Source organism: Chenopodium album, chromosome 14 (genome assembly GCF_948465745.1).
Source record: "Chenopodium album chromosome 14, dcCheAlbu1.1, whole genome shotgun sequence".
In the NCBI taxonomy this organism is placed as follows: Eukaryota; Viridiplantae; Streptophyta; class Magnoliopsida; order Caryophyllales; family Amaranthaceae; genus Chenopodium; species Chenopodium album.
Genome location: NC_137847.1, coordinates 1,588,058 through 1,604,297, shown reverse-complemented (window position 1 = coordinate 1,604,297; position 16,240 = coordinate 1,588,058). Strand labels below are relative to the sequence as shown.

The 16,240-nt window shown below is 36.9% G+C and overlaps 3 protein-coding genes across 12 annotated transcripts; 1 reads left to right on the top strand and 2 right to left on the bottom strand.

The window, feature by feature from the left end:
* The first annotated feature begins 590 nt into the window (after positions 1–590).
* On the top strand, positions 591–11,447 carry LOC145579798 (CRM-domain containing factor CFM2, chloroplastic-like). 10 transcript variants are annotated; one of them, XR_014099218.1, is made up of 15 exons: positions 591–1,340; positions 2,196–2,715; positions 3,332–3,462; positions 3,779–4,090; positions 4,166–4,322; positions 4,462–4,754; positions 5,000–5,059; positions 5,140–5,196; positions 6,108–6,341; positions 6,428–6,758; positions 7,385–7,515; positions 7,625–8,003; positions 8,458–8,534; positions 10,560–10,648; positions 10,873–11,447. XR_014099218.1 is itself a non-coding variant. In XM_081637053.1 (12 exons), exons 1-12 carry the CDS (start codon positions 639–641, stop codon positions 7,808–7,810), a joined length of 3,114 nt encoding a protein of 1,037 aa, XP_081493179.1. In that variant the 5' UTR covers positions 591–638; the 3' UTR covers positions 7,811–8,005. The 10 variants fall into 10 exon arrangements, 1 of the variants encoding a protein (XP_081493179.1); XR_014099217.1 differs by having other exon boundaries at positions 10,550–10,648; XR_014099214.1 differs by having other exon boundaries at positions 8,436–8,534.
* On the bottom strand, positions 9,181–11,445 carry LOC145579799 (equilibrative nucleotide transporter 8-like). Its single transcript, XM_081637054.1, has 2 exons — positions 10,927–11,445; positions 9,181–10,350 (listed from the first exon to the last, which is right to left on the bottom strand). The coding sequence occupies exons 1-2, from the start codon at positions 11,438–11,440 to the stop codon at positions 9,638–9,640; spliced, it is 1,227 nt and encodes a 408-aa protein (XP_081493180.1). The 5' UTR covers positions 11,441–11,445; the 3' UTR covers positions 9,181–9,637.
* Positions 11,448–13,286: 1,839 nt separating the features above from the next.
* LOC145579686 (uncharacterized) lies at positions 13,287–14,378 on the bottom strand. The gene has a single exon (XM_081636921.1). It carries the CDS (start codon positions 14,376–14,378, stop codon positions 13,287–13,289), a length of 1,092 nt encoding a protein of 363 aa, XP_081493047.1.
* Between the last annotated feature and the right edge of the window lie 1,862 nt (positions 14,379–16,240).

The window sequence follows — 16,240 nt, the reverse complement described above, 5'->3', positions numbered from 1 at the left end:
TGCTGATACAAGGGAGACGCCAACGTTTTTATAGTTATAGTAGTTGATAAAAAAACGGAGGTCGGGCCTTAACATCAAATGTCATGTGTCAAAAAAAAAAAAAAAAACTTGCATAAAAGTATTGGGTTAGTTGGGCCAAAACGGATTTTGGGTTGGGTTTGGTTTTTAACGTAAAATTGTTTTTGGTTTATCCAAACTTGTACTATTTTCGGTCGGTCCATAATTGATCACACCTCTAGTACAAACTCATTGTTGTGGATGTGGAGTACAAAGTATGGTCAATTATTGATCGGTATATCCATGTGTATGGTACATCGGGTTTTATTATATTGGTAAAATACAAAAAAAAATATTGTAAACATATAAACTACGTGAGCAAATTTAAGTTGAGCGAAAAATTTATTAAAAAAACATTGTATACTACTCGATTTGAAAATGCACTAATGTTGTTAATCAGTGTTGAATGATATGGGATACTATACTATAATAACTACGCGTTTTGAAAATCCGGGTATCCAAAGTTCGTATAACCTAACCCATGCTCACTCCTTCCAAATTGGGCCTTGAATGACGATCTTTAAAATCACCGTTATCCTTTCCCGCTTTCCTAAGGAAGAATAGCTTCCCTCCAAACAAAAATGTCACTTCTCTTATCTTTCCACCATTTTTCTCTCTCCTCTGAAACCTCACTTCACTACCATCACCAACATCTTCTCTCTCTTCGCTTCCCCAGTAAACACCGATTCATCAAATACCCTTCAAGAACCCTAATTTCTCAGCTACGACTAAGTGCCGGCAACTACGAAAAACCCCTCCCAAAATCAGCAATTCAACGAATTGCAGAGAAATTACGAACCCTAGGATTCGAGGAAGAAAGAAAAAGAGATACCCATTTGCCGGAAGATCAGAATGATGCTGAAATTGGGAAAATTTTCATCCCTAATTCCCGCCAAATCCCTAATTTTCGAGTTGGGCATACTCTTGATTCTAGTTGGTCATCGCCCCAGAACCCGGTTCCGGACCCGGGTTCGGGGGGCGCCGTTGTCAAGATAAATGGGTTGAAAAGGGTGGTTAAGAAGGAGAGAAAAGAGGAGAGAGAAAAAGGGGAGGAGGAAGAGAAAGAGCCGAGCTTGGCGGAGCTGACATTGTCGCGTTCGGAGATTCGGAGGTTGACGACGATTGGGATTCGGATGAAGCAGAAGATGAAGTTGGGGAAGGCAGGGATTACAGAAGGGGTTTTGAATGGGATTCATGAGAGGTGGAGAAGTAGTGAGGTGGTTAAAATTGTTTGTGAGGATATATGTAGGCTTAATATGAAGAGGACCCATGATTTGTTAGAGGTAATGAAATGATTAGGTTATTAATTGATTAATGTGATTAAATTTTGTGCATTTTAATTGCATTATTAGCATAATGTGGAATACTATGATTTATTTTAATGTGATTTTGTTTGGTTGTTTGGTGGATTGTTGTTATGAATCTTATGATAGTCATAGTAATGTTAGTATTATGAAATTGTAGCTTGTGAGATTAATAGCACGGTTTTCGAAGTTTATAGGTTGAGGACAGCATATACAGGGTTTTAAGCTTGGTTTAAGATGAGTGCAAATTTAACAAAAAAGGGGGTTGATTTTAGGAAACTATATAAGTTCTATTTTGTGACTTCGTTATTACTGGATTTCTTCTGTTTTTTCTCATTGGCTATCAATGAAATAATAGATAGAAAGCTTTTAGTATTACGAGGGTAGCATGCAAAGTGTGGTTTTAGTTTGTCTAAGATGGTGTAGCTATTTGTAGCAAAACTGAGCAATGAAATTATGGACAAGGAGTCTGGGTTCCTTTTGATTATGAGGTGTTGCTGCTATTTTGGGGAGATCAAGACGCTTGTCAATAGGTTACTGATTTGACATTGTTGAGCTACCAAATCTTAGATGATGATTAATTTAGATAAACACGAATGCTCCAAGATGGCACATATGGGTGATATTTAGTTGTGGACTTGTGGTAAGATCAAATAATGTAAATATGGGTTTAAAAGGCTGCTGTACACAGTAAATCCCATGAAACCTAAATTTGGTGTATGTTTTTTTTGTTTTTTTAATCAATTTCCCTCCTCCCCTTTATCCGCTCCCCTCATTTTTTTTTTCCTGCATATTAAGTTTGCTGATTGTTTTATCTAAATTTGATGTCCCTAGAAAAAAACTGGAGGCATAGTTGTTTGGAGGACTGGAAGCAAAATTGTTTTGTATAGAGGTGTCAATTACAAGTATCCATACTTCTCACTGGATGAAGTATCTGGCTATAACAGTTCTGAAAATGCAGTTAAAGTAGATGATGGGTTGGAAGCCGGAGAAGAAGAGACATCATCTGAGATGCTTGATGAGAGATTTACTGGACAAAGTTCAACAAGAAATCTGGGCGAGGCTTCCTTGGTACCAGGTGTTGGCAGTCCAGGCAGGGTGCGATTCCTTTTGCCTGGTGAAAGCCAACTTGTGGAGGAGGCTGATCGTTTGTTAGATGGATTGGGTCCTCGATTTACAGATTGGTGGGGTTATGAGCCGTTGCCTATTGATGCAGACCTTCTTCCAGCTGTTGTTCCTGGGTACAAGAGGCCCTTTCGCCTTCTTCCATATGGAGTGAAGCCTCAATTAACTAACGATGAGATGACGATACTCAAGAGACTGGGACGACCACTTCCTTGCCATTTTGCTTTAGGTGAGATTAATAATTTCCTCCCCTTGACTTCCCCTTGTCCTGCTTTCTGAATTTGTGTGCTTGCTTCTGCAAAATATATGCATAAATGCTTGAAGAAAGTGGCAACCCACCTAAGTAACACATACACTGATACACCTTAAGGAGGTATAGTATATCAACACATTTTGGACATGCCTTTTAATTCATCTCAGACCACTATAGGTAATTTGTGGTAGTGTCTTTAAAACATTCTTCATGATATTTTTTAATCTTATAAAGATATAAATTGTAGCTAGTTGTTTGACAATACTTATGCCTTAAAAGAATAATTTATGTTTTGCTCAATTATGTTTATTGTTATGGGTTTTATGATCATGTTTTTGCCTACATTTAAAACATTTGTAATTTTTTGGTTACTGTTTCCTATGTCCCTGTGGGGCCAATATCCAATTTTCTCTATGATTCATTACAACCTACCAAATATGGTAGATTGGAGTATTTCATGTTTATTTTTATTTATATATATATTTTTTTATTTCCAAGTAATTTATGGACCTTTAAGTCTTCTTCAAATTATTTCTTTAATAGCCAGCCAACTCTTGTGATGCTAATGCTAAGTTGTTAATTCTTCTTTTAGGGAGAAACAGGAACCTCCAGGGATTAGCTGCTGCAATTCTTAAACTGTGGGAGAAATGTGAGATTGCCAAGGTTGCTGTAAAAAGAGGAGTTCAGAACACTAATAGTGAGCTTATGGCCGAAGAGTTAAAGGTTAGTGATGGTAACATCACTTTCATGTTAAAAATCATAAAAACATTATGCAATCATGAGCCAATTATCAAAAGTGGAATAGTTAGAATGTACCTTTTTTTGATATAAACTGATGCATTTATCAAACAACTGATGCAATTATGACCAATTTTAAAATCTTGGATATATGGCTGTATACCTGTATCCCATTCTATGGGGTGCCTTGGAAGCAACTGGCAATTGTTTGGAATTGCCTTTTACTTACCTTGTGTACTAATTTATATAGCTGAGCTTATCGTCCTTGAGTTTTAATTTATCTTGGTAATCAATTTTGCAGCTCTTGACTGGTGGTGTCCTGTTGTCCCGGGATAAGGAGTACATAGTGTTCTACCGGGGAAAAGATTTCCTTCCATCAGCAGTTTCTTCAGCAATTGAACAGAGGCGGAGAAATAGAGTGCATGGAGACGGACAGGTGGATGATGGTTCTTTAACTAAAAATACCGAGAACATTGAATTGGATACTGAAGAGCATACTGCTGCCTCTGTAAGTGAGACAAGCAAGGACCAAGAAATTAGAATTGAGCTTCAGGAGCGGAAAAAAATGTCTATTCAAACAACCATTTCAAAAACTAGCAGGAAGCTGTCCACGGTAAGCATTCAAAAAGATGGAAAGTTTTCACTTGAGGTTCGCTTTCTTAGCTGCTCTGGGATTTTGTTGTTACAGGCTCTAGAAGAGAAAGCAAAGGCAGAGAAGCTTCTTTCTGATCTGGAGCAGGCTGAAAATTCTCAACAAGTAGAGGTGGATAAAGAGGGAATCACGGAGGAAGAGAGATACATGCTCAGGAGAGTTGGCTTGAGGATGAAGCCTTTTTTGTTGCTGGGTGAGAGTAATGGCTTATGAATTAACGTTATTGATAGAAACCAGCTAATCAAAAGTACAGGTCACATAAATTGGAAGGCCTAACCACTTGGATAGTTGGATGTTGTTTTTATGGTTCTCTTCTGTTTTAATTTTTTCAGGTAGACGTGGTGTTTTTGATGGCACAATTGAGAACATGCATCTGCACTGGAAGTACAGAGAACTTGTAAAGATAATATGTGGAGGAACCGACATTGAAGAAATAAACAACATAGCACATATACTAGAGGCAGAAAGTGGTGGAGTATTAGTGGCTGTTGAGAGAGCCAGAAAAGGTCATGCAATCATTGTATACCGTGGTAAGAACTACCAACGCCCAGCTAGTTTGAGACCTCAGACACTTCTGAACAAGAAAGAAGCGTTGAAACGTTCAATAGAAGCCCAACGTCGTGAGGTAAAAATGAATTTCTCTTCCTATCTTGAATGAAGTCAGGGGTTAGATTTGGTTCAGTTGGGCATGTGACTTGGAATATTTGTTTTGGTTCTTGTTTATGAGTGATTGTTGCCTTGATTGATGTAAAACATGAGTTTATACGCTATTCAGTTTAAATATATATGTTTTGGTAGTTGTGGACCTGTTCTATTGCTTCTATGTTCATGCGAAATTATGTTATACTGATAACTTGCATCATAATGCAGTCCTTGAAACTCAACGTATTGAAGCTAGCTAAAGACATTGACAGATTGAAACTCAAATTGGTGAGTTTCTCATACTTTTCTAGGTTGTACACTAGCATACATATGGCATGATCATAAAAATTCAGTTGTGCGCTCATCAGGTTGAAGATAAGGAGGCTTTGGATTACCAAGCAGGTGAACAGGTGAAAACTGAACTGGTGAGTAGACATGGTTTGTTGAATTCCATTTTTCGTTGTAATGAATGCCAGTCTCATGGTGTTTTTATATAATGACTTTTTATATAATGAAGAGTGAGGTCTTAAATCATTTACTTTGTTGGTGATGATGGTATTCAATATTCAAGTAGGACAATATTGGTTCTAGTGTTCAACTCCCTGTATCTCCTCAAGCCTTAAATATGCTTGGGTAGGAAAGGCAACTTTTCTTAGAAAAAAAGGGGAATCATATATGTAGTACATAAGGAATGTGATAGGTTCTGACTCTGGGTGAAAGAAGGGGTAATATGTCAGCATTTTATTAATAAAAAGGCTAATTGTTCTTCAAAATTTAGACACCTTAATTTGCTAGCCATATCTTTAAAATGTTACATACTTCTTATATTTATATAAATATATTCCCGGACTTCAGTTTTTGTTCTACAATCCCAATTCCCAAGTAATGGCTTGCTAACTACGGTATGCTGCTCCCTTGGCTGACAACATTTTCAAATCACTGGAAGATATATAGTTTTTTTAATGCTTTCTTCTGCATCATTTGCCCCTCCCTCCTTTGTCTCTTGTGTGAGGTTGTGAGCACGAATGTGCAAGACTTGATCTACTGGTTGTCAAAGACGGGGATAATTAGTATGGATGTCTGCATTTGAAGCAAGCTACGACTATACCCCATAAATCCTCACATACATTAAAACCTGAATTATTGTTACCTCTGATTTTCCTTGCCAAGTTTAAGTTACTGAGATTTTTACTCTTGCTTCCTAGGCGCTGTAATAACTAGGATAGGTGGTTTTCAACCTTTTTTTATTCACCAAAGATGGTTTTTGGCTGCTCGTAGTGGATGCTTCATTACTTGTGGTCTCTAATCCTGTTCTATTATGCTTTCTTTACTGAAGGAGCCGGAAAAGGGAGAGAGAAATTCTATCATTTCAGTAAACAAAAAGGAATCTCAAGAGGATAATACTCCTGTTCGGGTGGAGAAGCTGGTTAAATTCCCCTCACTATATGATAAAACCGATGATGGTGCAGACAAGTTTTCAGTTGGCTCAGTTTATCCAATCACCTATTCAAACCCTGTGAGAAAGGAACAGGCCAATGCAGAAGTCTCTTTTTGTGATGATGATCTTAAGGTAGAGTTTGATTGTTAATCTTTGAACTAGGCTTTGGTAGTAATAGAATTTGTGCTGAATGATTATTCATCTTATTGGTAAATCAGAAAAACTCTTCAGAGATGATTCATGTTGCAGCTAGTGATTCTGGTAATTCTTCATGCAATGAAGTGATGTTTCATTCAATCAGCAGTGAGTCTAAATCTACTGTTACATCAGTGTCAGAAAACTATATTGAGCATCATATTGTTAAGAATGAGCTTTTAAAGCCCTCTCACGAATCAGTAAACAAAGTGACAATTTCTCCGTCACTTCAAAAGGCTGCGGAGAGCAATTCTCAGGCAATACCAGCTAAAGCTAGACCGCTTACGAATAAAGAGAGGCTTCTTCTCAGAAAACAAGCCCTCCAAACGAGGAGGCGTCCAGTTCTAGCTGTTGGTGAGATGAATTGTACCAATTGTTTTAGTTCCATTCCTTGCCCTGCATGGAGTTATAGTATTAGAAAGGAATCTTGTGCTTTCCAATATGAGATCATGATTGAGTCATGTTGTTACTTTCAATTTCAAACCTAATTAGAATGGATAGAAGTCTCGTGCGGTTGTCATTAGTTCAGATTCATTGATCTTTAATTGATATGTTATATCTGTGAATGTGTCATGCACTCATGTTAGGAATGTGTGCAGCTACTTATTGTTAAATGTGGTTCATCAGATAGGTAGGTATGAAAAGTTTCGGCTTGTAGTTTGTGGTTCTGTCTCTTGTATTGTGATATATGTATTACGTCAACCATCATTAAGCATTCATAATTTATATAAATTCAAAATATGGCACAAACACACTGGGTAGGGAGGGACGGGGATGGGGTTGGGGTGTCACCTTTTCAAGAAATGAAGCTCATGTATAGGATGTCATCATGTATTTGCTCTTTGGTTGATAGCACTCTTCTCTCATTCTACATCTTTCTTGAATAATATTATAACAATATCCTGTTCACCACTTCACCAATTTGAATTTTTTTTCTTCCAAACTTTTGACAAAAATTGTTTTTGGTTACTATCTTGCAGGCAAGAGCAATGTTGTTACTGGTGTTGCGAAAGCAATCAAAGACCACTTTAAGAAATATCCTCTAGCTATTGTCAATGTCAAGGGGAGAGCTAAAGGAACATCAGTTCAGGAGGTGGTTTTCAAATTGGAGGTGTGTGCAGTTGTTCACTGAAGTTTGATTTTATTTATTTATTTTTAATTTTTATCTGACCATTGCTCTTGTTTAATTCGAGCCTGTTTCCTCATTTAACTTGTTGCAGCAAGAAACAGGTGGAGTTTTGGTATCCCAAGAGCCAAGCAAAATCATACTTTACAGAGGTTGGGGTGCTGGAGTGGAAACTGGCCATGCTTCTAATAATAGGGATCATGATAGACAAGCTGATATACCTTCATTAGCTGTCTCTCCAGAGCTGTTGGCTGCAATGAGACTTGAATGTGGATTCTAAAGTGACGAAACATAAGAGATAGAGCTTAAGCTTGGGTTTGATGCTTTGATCTAATTATTATGGGAAAATCTGGACTGGCTGTGTCAATCACCCCACATTTCAGGACTCATTTGACGTGCCTCTTAGACATTACTGGCCAAGAAATTTCATGCAAGATCTTGTGGAGAAAGCAAGTATTCTTCATCCGTATGAGGTGAAAGTGATAAACTAACACCCTACTTAACCATTTTGGACTATCCTGATTCTGGAATAAATTGTTCATGTCTATAGAATAATTGGATACTAGTAAAAATACTTAGTTGGGATGTCATTTACATGTTGCATAATAAGAAACTATTAGGTCAATCTTAAAAAATGCTTGTGTACGTTGTGTGAAGAAGAAATATAATCCAGATAGTATGTATGAGGATAACAGGGAAACTACATCTCTTAATCTCTATATCCTCTGACCAAAGATGTTTCATATGACTACTTGAAATGTGTGTCTAAATACTGCTAAGGTGTTTCCTCTGCTGTATGACCAATTTGACTAATTTGAAATATACATGATTAGCTATGCAGTTTGGGTACAAGATTTTTGTAAGTTTTAAGTTCTTTACAACTGAAATTGCAAATGTGTCATTAGGTAACAAAATCCACTAATGCAGTTACACTGGACTGGTGCGTAAGAGTAGAGATCTTTGCTTTTCCAGCATCCCACTCCAGCATGGACAAGCAAGCTCTGGTATGCTTTCGACATACTTTCTGCAGTTATGTTATGTAGGTTTAACCTTATTCTCCCTTGCTGCTTGATCTTTCCACTTGCTATTGTGTGAGATAAGAACCCCCCGTAATGTCAGTTGGGGTTAAAATTGATAAGATGGCTCATGATCTGATCAAGTGATCGTCCCAACACAAAAAATAAGAGTGGCAAAAGGATAGAAAATATTTTTCTTCCGTTAATGCAATGATCACTAAAGGGTAGGGTGTAGCAGCACATATAAAACCTTGGTTGGGTGCCTCCAAAGATGGTTTTGAGCCTCTGAGCTTGTGAAGGATCCAACAAAGAGTAGCCTCGACCAGAGAGGGGAATGGGGGGGGGGGGGGGGGGAGTTGTTTACAGCAGGAGCTATTCCAACATTTTACTTGGAAATGGTATAGTGGTTGTGGGAAGACCATTATATGCCTCTTCCCAAGTGTTTTGAAGTATTCCTTATTTTGTATAGTACTCTTATATTATAAGCTATATTCCCTTCATGTAAAACATTTTACATAACAATAGTTGTTTGGTAATTATTAATTTTAAAAAAGTCAAAGTGATGCATTTATTTTAAAACAGAAAAAGTAAATGACATGCTTCAAATTAAATTCCTCCCCTGTTAGCGAGGAAGTGAATCTAGCAATATCTGATTATATGATTTTTAGCTACTGTCAATATCTTTAGAGCCTATTAAAGGCATGTTTATGTATTATGTTTGTAAATGCAGAATGGATTGAATGGAGCAGTAGTTTTTCTTCTTTGTTTTTCATTTCCCTATTTCGCATACTGTGTTACAAGTTCATAAAGTTCTGGATTTTCATGAAAATGTGTAAATAGTATAGCGTAAGATTGTAAAAGGATTTTGCTAGGTATGAAATTAAATAAAAGTGAGTTAAAAAAAAATAGAGATAGTAAATCTTACTAATTGATGAATTATACTACAATGAGAATAAAGATAATGTAACAAGCTGATAAAACTTCATTTCTACTACAATGTAAGACAAGACATGCATAATTTGGTACAAAAAACCTGATACATATTATAGATTATAATATGATCTAGGGCCAACACAACAACAGATCATCTATCATATGATCCAGAGCCAACCTAGAATTGAACCTACAACCAAGCCAACACCAAGAGCCATGGCCATGACAACAGCAGCAGTTTCTGCCTCCAACAAGCTCACGGATTTCGGAGTTAGAATCATAAGGGTACTTGTTAGATAGCCATTACTTATACCAAGCAAAAATGTCAGCAACACTGTAAAAACTTCACTCTTAAGCCACCTAGGTCCATGAAGATTTGCTCTGAAAGCAGGGTAAAACACGACTCTTGCCAAACATGCCCATGTCACTCTGGTTATGTTGCTTGGAATCAACAAAGCAGTAAGGGATTTTCCGGCTAAATCTGAAAAATTGTAGACCATGATAATCAAAATCGGGTACCAGTCTTTAAGCAGCTCAGATTTATGATTATCATCTGAAATGAATCCTGGGAAAATTGATAGAGTAACAACATAAATTGATAGGATTCCTATTGAGGGATGTAGGATTTTCTTGGCAATGTCAGAAAGTTTAGGCCTATAAGTTGTAGGATCGTGATTGTGTTGTTGAGATAGTTGCTTGTTGCAAAGCTGTTGCATTACTGGGAGTCTGAACAGCAGGTTGCTGCAGATTGAGCAGACCACCACGATGATGGCACTCACGATGAAGTAGAAATGCGCACTTGTTTGTAAACCTCTTGGATTCTCAGGGAGCGATGCCTTTGTTATGACCCTCAAAACAGAAACTAGGACCCCTGCATATACATACATGATGTATTATAAGTTTCATTATAATTATAACTACAGTCACATTATTTTACTTGTTCCTTTTTGAGCTTTGAGGGTTCTTAGGTCCTTTAGTTATTTGTGTGACTAGTAATTGTGTATACTTTAGTTTACTTCCAATTCTTTAACCAGAATTAGAACTAATTTGCACTCTGCGTTTTTTTGAAGAGTACTCCAGCAATCCAGCATACTAGATATTCGGGTCTAGACACTTTGACTTAGATACATGGTGAGGATGTTGAGCAACTTTGCTCACTAATTGTTCAGGTTAGGCTTGTTTATATTGATAGAAAACCCTCTCCACTCGCGTATGTGGTATATCACTAGTTACCACTTACGAGTAAGCTAAATTTGGTTAACTAACCCTGTTTCCACTCTTGGAAGCAGGCAGTCTATGAGAACAGATTCTATTGATTACTTTGTATTACTTTTAATTTTGCACCTTTTTCCTGTATTTTCCATTTTTAGAGCTTCCAGATTTACATGTACAGGGCCAAAGAAAAATTTACATTGTTCCAAGGAAAAGAGTTGGAATGTAAAATAACCTGAGGAAGCAGTTCCAGCAAAAACTGCCTGCATATACTCCTTGGGCAACTTTCCTGCAGAACCTATCAAGCTTCCTCCGATCAACCCATCAGCTAAACCACACACCACCACAGATGCCACAGTCGTGATGAAGCTCTCATCAGATTTCCACATCATGGACGATGACCCTTTAGCCCAATCGATTGTTGGGGTTACCATTAAAGACAGAACAAACATGGAGAAACCAACATTCATTTTTAGTCTAAAGCTAACTTTGCTTCTCATGGTGCTTCCTTTGCCCTTTATCATCAGTAACAAGACAATTAGTGAGGAAGTCATGTAAGCCACTGAGAAGACTCTTTCGACGTGCTTTGCTGGGTATAAATACGCGAAGTAATCAATGGCTGTGATGAATGTGTTCCATGGAAGAAGATTGCCGGCTCCTAGGAAGAAATGTAGGATGTATGCTATTTTGTATGTGTCCTTTACTGGCTCACTTGTCTGCACTACTTCAGCAATTTTCATAGCTTCCATTTGTTTCTCTCTCTTTTCTACTCTGAGCTGTTTATGACTTTATGTTCACTTTCTTGACTTAGCTTGAAGGTGAAAGTTATGAACTTATGAGCAGTTTAGTATATATCATGCATATTAATGGAATGATATTTGATACTGCTAGGTCTTAGGTTGGACAGGGATTGGACACGAGTATTGGCATAAAGCACAAAATGGAAAATTGACAGCATAATTATAATGACTAAACTGATGGTAGACAAACATAAGATATCTTTGTGAGTTACAAGTATGCGTTACCTAAGCTATGCGTTACGCTAGAGTAATAACTAAAAAACTAAAAATTAATTTTTCACTAATTATAATTTCGGTATTTTATATAAAGAGGCAGTCTAAACATGTATGTTAGAAGTTGTATGTATGAGATAGAGAGAGCCAAAAGGGCAATGATGCAGGTAGAATTTGATGTCAGGTCTTAGATATCATTTCCAAAAACTTTAATGAACTAAGATAATTGACATCTATACTGTGACGCCTTTAGGTTAGTTTATAAGGAAGTGACGCCTTTAAGTTAGTTTATAAGGAAGTACAGAGTAACAAATATTCGCCAATTTGGCTGGCCAATATAGTTGGTTGACAGCTCTAGTGATTTCAATTCTAAGAATTGATTGATGGGTTTTGAGAAATTCGTTATAGGCTTATGCCTATGGACCTATCACCTATGTTATATTGTTATGGTTCAATGCCTTTCTTTTTTCCCTTAAGTGGGGTCAGCCATTGAATGGGCGATATTAGAAATACCCTTGCTTACGATATTCCTGACTATGGTACAAAGTTATAGATGACTATAAGAACATTTTGGTCCAAATCCACAAGTTCACATTCACACCAAGAATTTTTTGTACTGTGTCTACAATTATTGAGCACTTTTATTCTCTCTGTAGTCATTTTGATATGTTTTGATAAGATCAATTAACTATGTTGTATGTATGTCACAAGTTTATATCTTCCGTATTTATTTATTTTTAAATTAATTTTCTTAATAAGACCGACTACCTATATTGTATGATACTTTGTATGTAATAGATTCAAATATTTTAACCCGTTTTCTATTTAATTACATTTATAATAGCCTTGTGACTCATTAGAACCAAAAAATAAATATAATTATAAATTGATCAGGTCTAAAAATAACTTTAAAATGACCTATGTTCTTCCTTTAATCATGGCCTCTTAAAACATTTTTTTGAACCACTATTACTTTAGAAATCACATGAAGTGGGAATATTTGATCAAGGGTCATGTCAAGGTACCACAAAGTTATTATCTTAAAGAGAGTTTATCTCCTTACAAATAGGCTTTTGCTGCTCCTAATAATAATACTCATAATTGACTATCTTGTACAAAGGAGGTTGAAGATATAGATGGAAAATGGCTATTAGAGAATAGAGACGCCATTTGTGCATGATAATGAATTCATCAACAATTCATTAGTCAAGTATCATGTAACATCGTCCTTTGCGGCCTCCTTTGTATACGCATGACTCCCCCATTGTAAAGTACTTCGTATCATATATCATGTGTGACATTGTCATGTAAAAAAGAGAGAACGAGAGAAGAGTAAGTACTTTAAATTTTTATTAATTGTAAAAGTTTGATTTGAATAGCACTAGAAAGCGTTGTTATGAAGATATGAATTAAATCTATTAGCAGATTAATTAAAGTGGTTGAGCTTAATGGGAAGGATGAGTGACATATACTTCCTCCAATACATTCCATCACAATCACAATAAAGATAATGAATCATTTTATATATTAATTTAAAAACCAAAATTAAACATCATAAAACTACAAATTAATAGAAAAAAAATTAAATGGAAATAACCCTAGTGCTATGAATCTCAGTATAATCAACCTCATCTAACTCTTTCTCCATATTAACAAGTCTTAACAAACTACCAACAGCCAAAATTGCTTTAGGATTAACATCATGCATAACCCTATTATATAAGCTTTTACATGCCCTATATCCTTTTTCACGTAACAATAACTCTTCTTCCTTTTGTTTTCCTAACAAACAATGTCCTAGTATTCTAAGACACGGCCCTAACAACTCCCACGGTAGTAATATCCTCCCTTGCCCGTCTTTGTCGTCGTCACTTTGGTTGTCGTTGTCGTTGTCGTTGTTGTTGTTACGTGATCCGGCCCATTGGTATAAGAACTCGCAAAAATCGAGCTTAGACTCGGTAGGCATGACACAAATCTTGCTAAAAAATAACTCAAGGGCGACACCTACGATCCTCGCCCTACGAGTGGATCGTATGGTGCCGTGGGGTTCGAGAGAGGAAGAGATGACGGCAATGTTGAGGTCAGTGGAGTTGTTACGTTGAGGGGATGAGCTTTCGTGGTAGATGCTAGGGTGGGAGAGGTCAGGGATGGTAACGGTGATGGGGTGGTTGTTTCGAGTGGTGGTTTCGTGTGCGTAAAGGGCTAGGAGGATGGCCTCGAAACCGGCTAAAGGTTGGCGTGGACGACGAGTGATGCGGGTGAGGTAAAGGCCGGATATAAGAGGGACAAAGCGTAAGACAATGAGTTGGAGGGTAGGGTCGGAGGAGTGGAATGTGTCGTAGAGCCAACGACAAAGGTGGTTGTCGCCGGACCCTGAGGAAGGGTGGCGGAGTAAGGAGGAGATTTGGGAGGTGATTTCGGGGGAAGTTAAGAGGACGAAGGCGGGGGGTGAAGGGGAAGTGGTGGTGGTGGAGGAGAAGGAGGCGGGAGGGGTAGGGAGGATTGTGGTTAAGGAGTCGAGGGCGGCTTGCACCTTAGTTGGGGAAGAGGTGGAAGTCGCGGTTTGTTTGGCGGTTGTGGTGGTGGAGATGGAGATGGAGATTGGTGGAGGGTGTGTTGGGGAGGATGTGGTGGAGGAAGGGGAGGTGGGATGAGAGTTGGGAGAGGTTGACATATTTTTGGTTTTTGATTTGATGTGGTATGGTATATTTGGTGGAGAAATGTTATGGATTGTGTTAGGGGGGAGGAGGAGGAATGAGGAAATTTCAAGGGTTGAAATGTGGGAATGAGAGTTATTGGAGGATGAGTTAATTAAGGAGAAAATTAGGATCATAATTTTTTCCCTATTCTTAAGGCATAATGAGAATTACTTTTAAGAGTTTTAACGTACTATTAATTAGGAGAAAAACTTTTAAAGAGATTTTTTTTTAAAGAAAACTTTAGTGTTTTCGTAAGTGGTACTCTATAAGAATTAAGACTATTAACACTAAGAAATATTATATGCCTTGTCTTAAAATAAAACTTTACAAGTTGAAAAAATATGAATAGTGTTTGTATAAAATATAAAGCACTAGCCAGTAAGCTAAGGACAGCCCCGTTCCTGGAAATTTATGGGCCCTAGGCATAATGTAAGAAAAAGGCCACTTATGTAACAAATTTTTTTACACACAATAGCTTTAAATATAAGACAATCAAAATAGCTTATATTATTTGAATAGTAAGTCTCCATACACAATACTGGAGTAATAACTTTGCATAATATTTCGGTAATTGAATAAATATGAAACGGTGTAATTGAAAAGATTAATATTTTGGAGCAAATATTCATATAAACTGGAAGATTAGAAGAAGAAGTGAAGAGGTTATATTGCATTGTTATCTCCACCTAATTGACATCTAAGTAATTTAATGTTAATTGCTAACTAAATGCAGTAATTATCTTTTTAAAAAGTAGGGTGTTTTTTTTTTTTTTAACAAGTAAAAACTACAGAGTAAAATTCTACAGCTATACAAACTGATTTTTTTTTGGGCCCTAGGATTGCACTCGAGGCCTACCCCTCCGGGACGGCCATGAGTAAGGACGACTTTATTCAAACTCGACTCCAAATCTTGATTAAAATCTCAACTCAAGTTAAAATGACATGATTTGAACTCGAAGTTTTTAGAACTTAACACAAAGTTTCTACTTGAAAGTCGTCGTAATTCGAAATGACTCAATCTAAACTAGACCTTAACACAACCTAAAATCTAACCTGATTCGATTAATTATTGACCTGAGCATATCTAAAACTTGAATGGACCTGATTCGATTTAAATTCGATCCGAAGACACAATAAACCCATAATAACTTAATCTAAATTTGACCTCATGTCACTACATAAATTGATAAATGTCCTATGACTTCTATTCTTTTACCATACTAGTTATCGAGCCCCGCGCGCGCGATGCGCGCGCTTCGTGTGGTGAATCGGAAAAGTTTAGTTTAGCGCTTAACGTTAATGTATAATTAATTTGTTATATTTTGACATAGTGTTTGTTGCTTTTTATAAATACAATGTTATCATTATATATAGATTGATAAAGTTGTAGTTGTTTATGTAGCAATAATTTAGTATAATTATTGGGTATTCTTGTCAATTCATAATGTAGCAATAATTTAAAATGTGTATGTTAATTATGTAAATAGTGATGTTGTTGCATTGTTGTATCAAATTAAGGAAAGATGATTCTATTCTCTTGAATTGTAAGTTGATTTAGGCTTAGTCTTGCTTTATTTTAAATTTAAATATGTTGATGTATTTGCATGTTCTTAAGCAAGTACTTCGCTGAAAATTAGCCAGCTGTGAGATAATATCGGTTTTATGCGAGCGAAATTTAGTTTGTATCGGTCAAATCGGCTAAAATCTCGGCGTTTTGAAAAACACCGCATCAAAACCATCTCCGACTCAGGTGAGCTTTGGTTTGGGGAACATTCTTTGGCTTGGATGAGCCTTAGTTCGGATGAACCATTTTCGGCTCGGATGAATCACCTTCAAC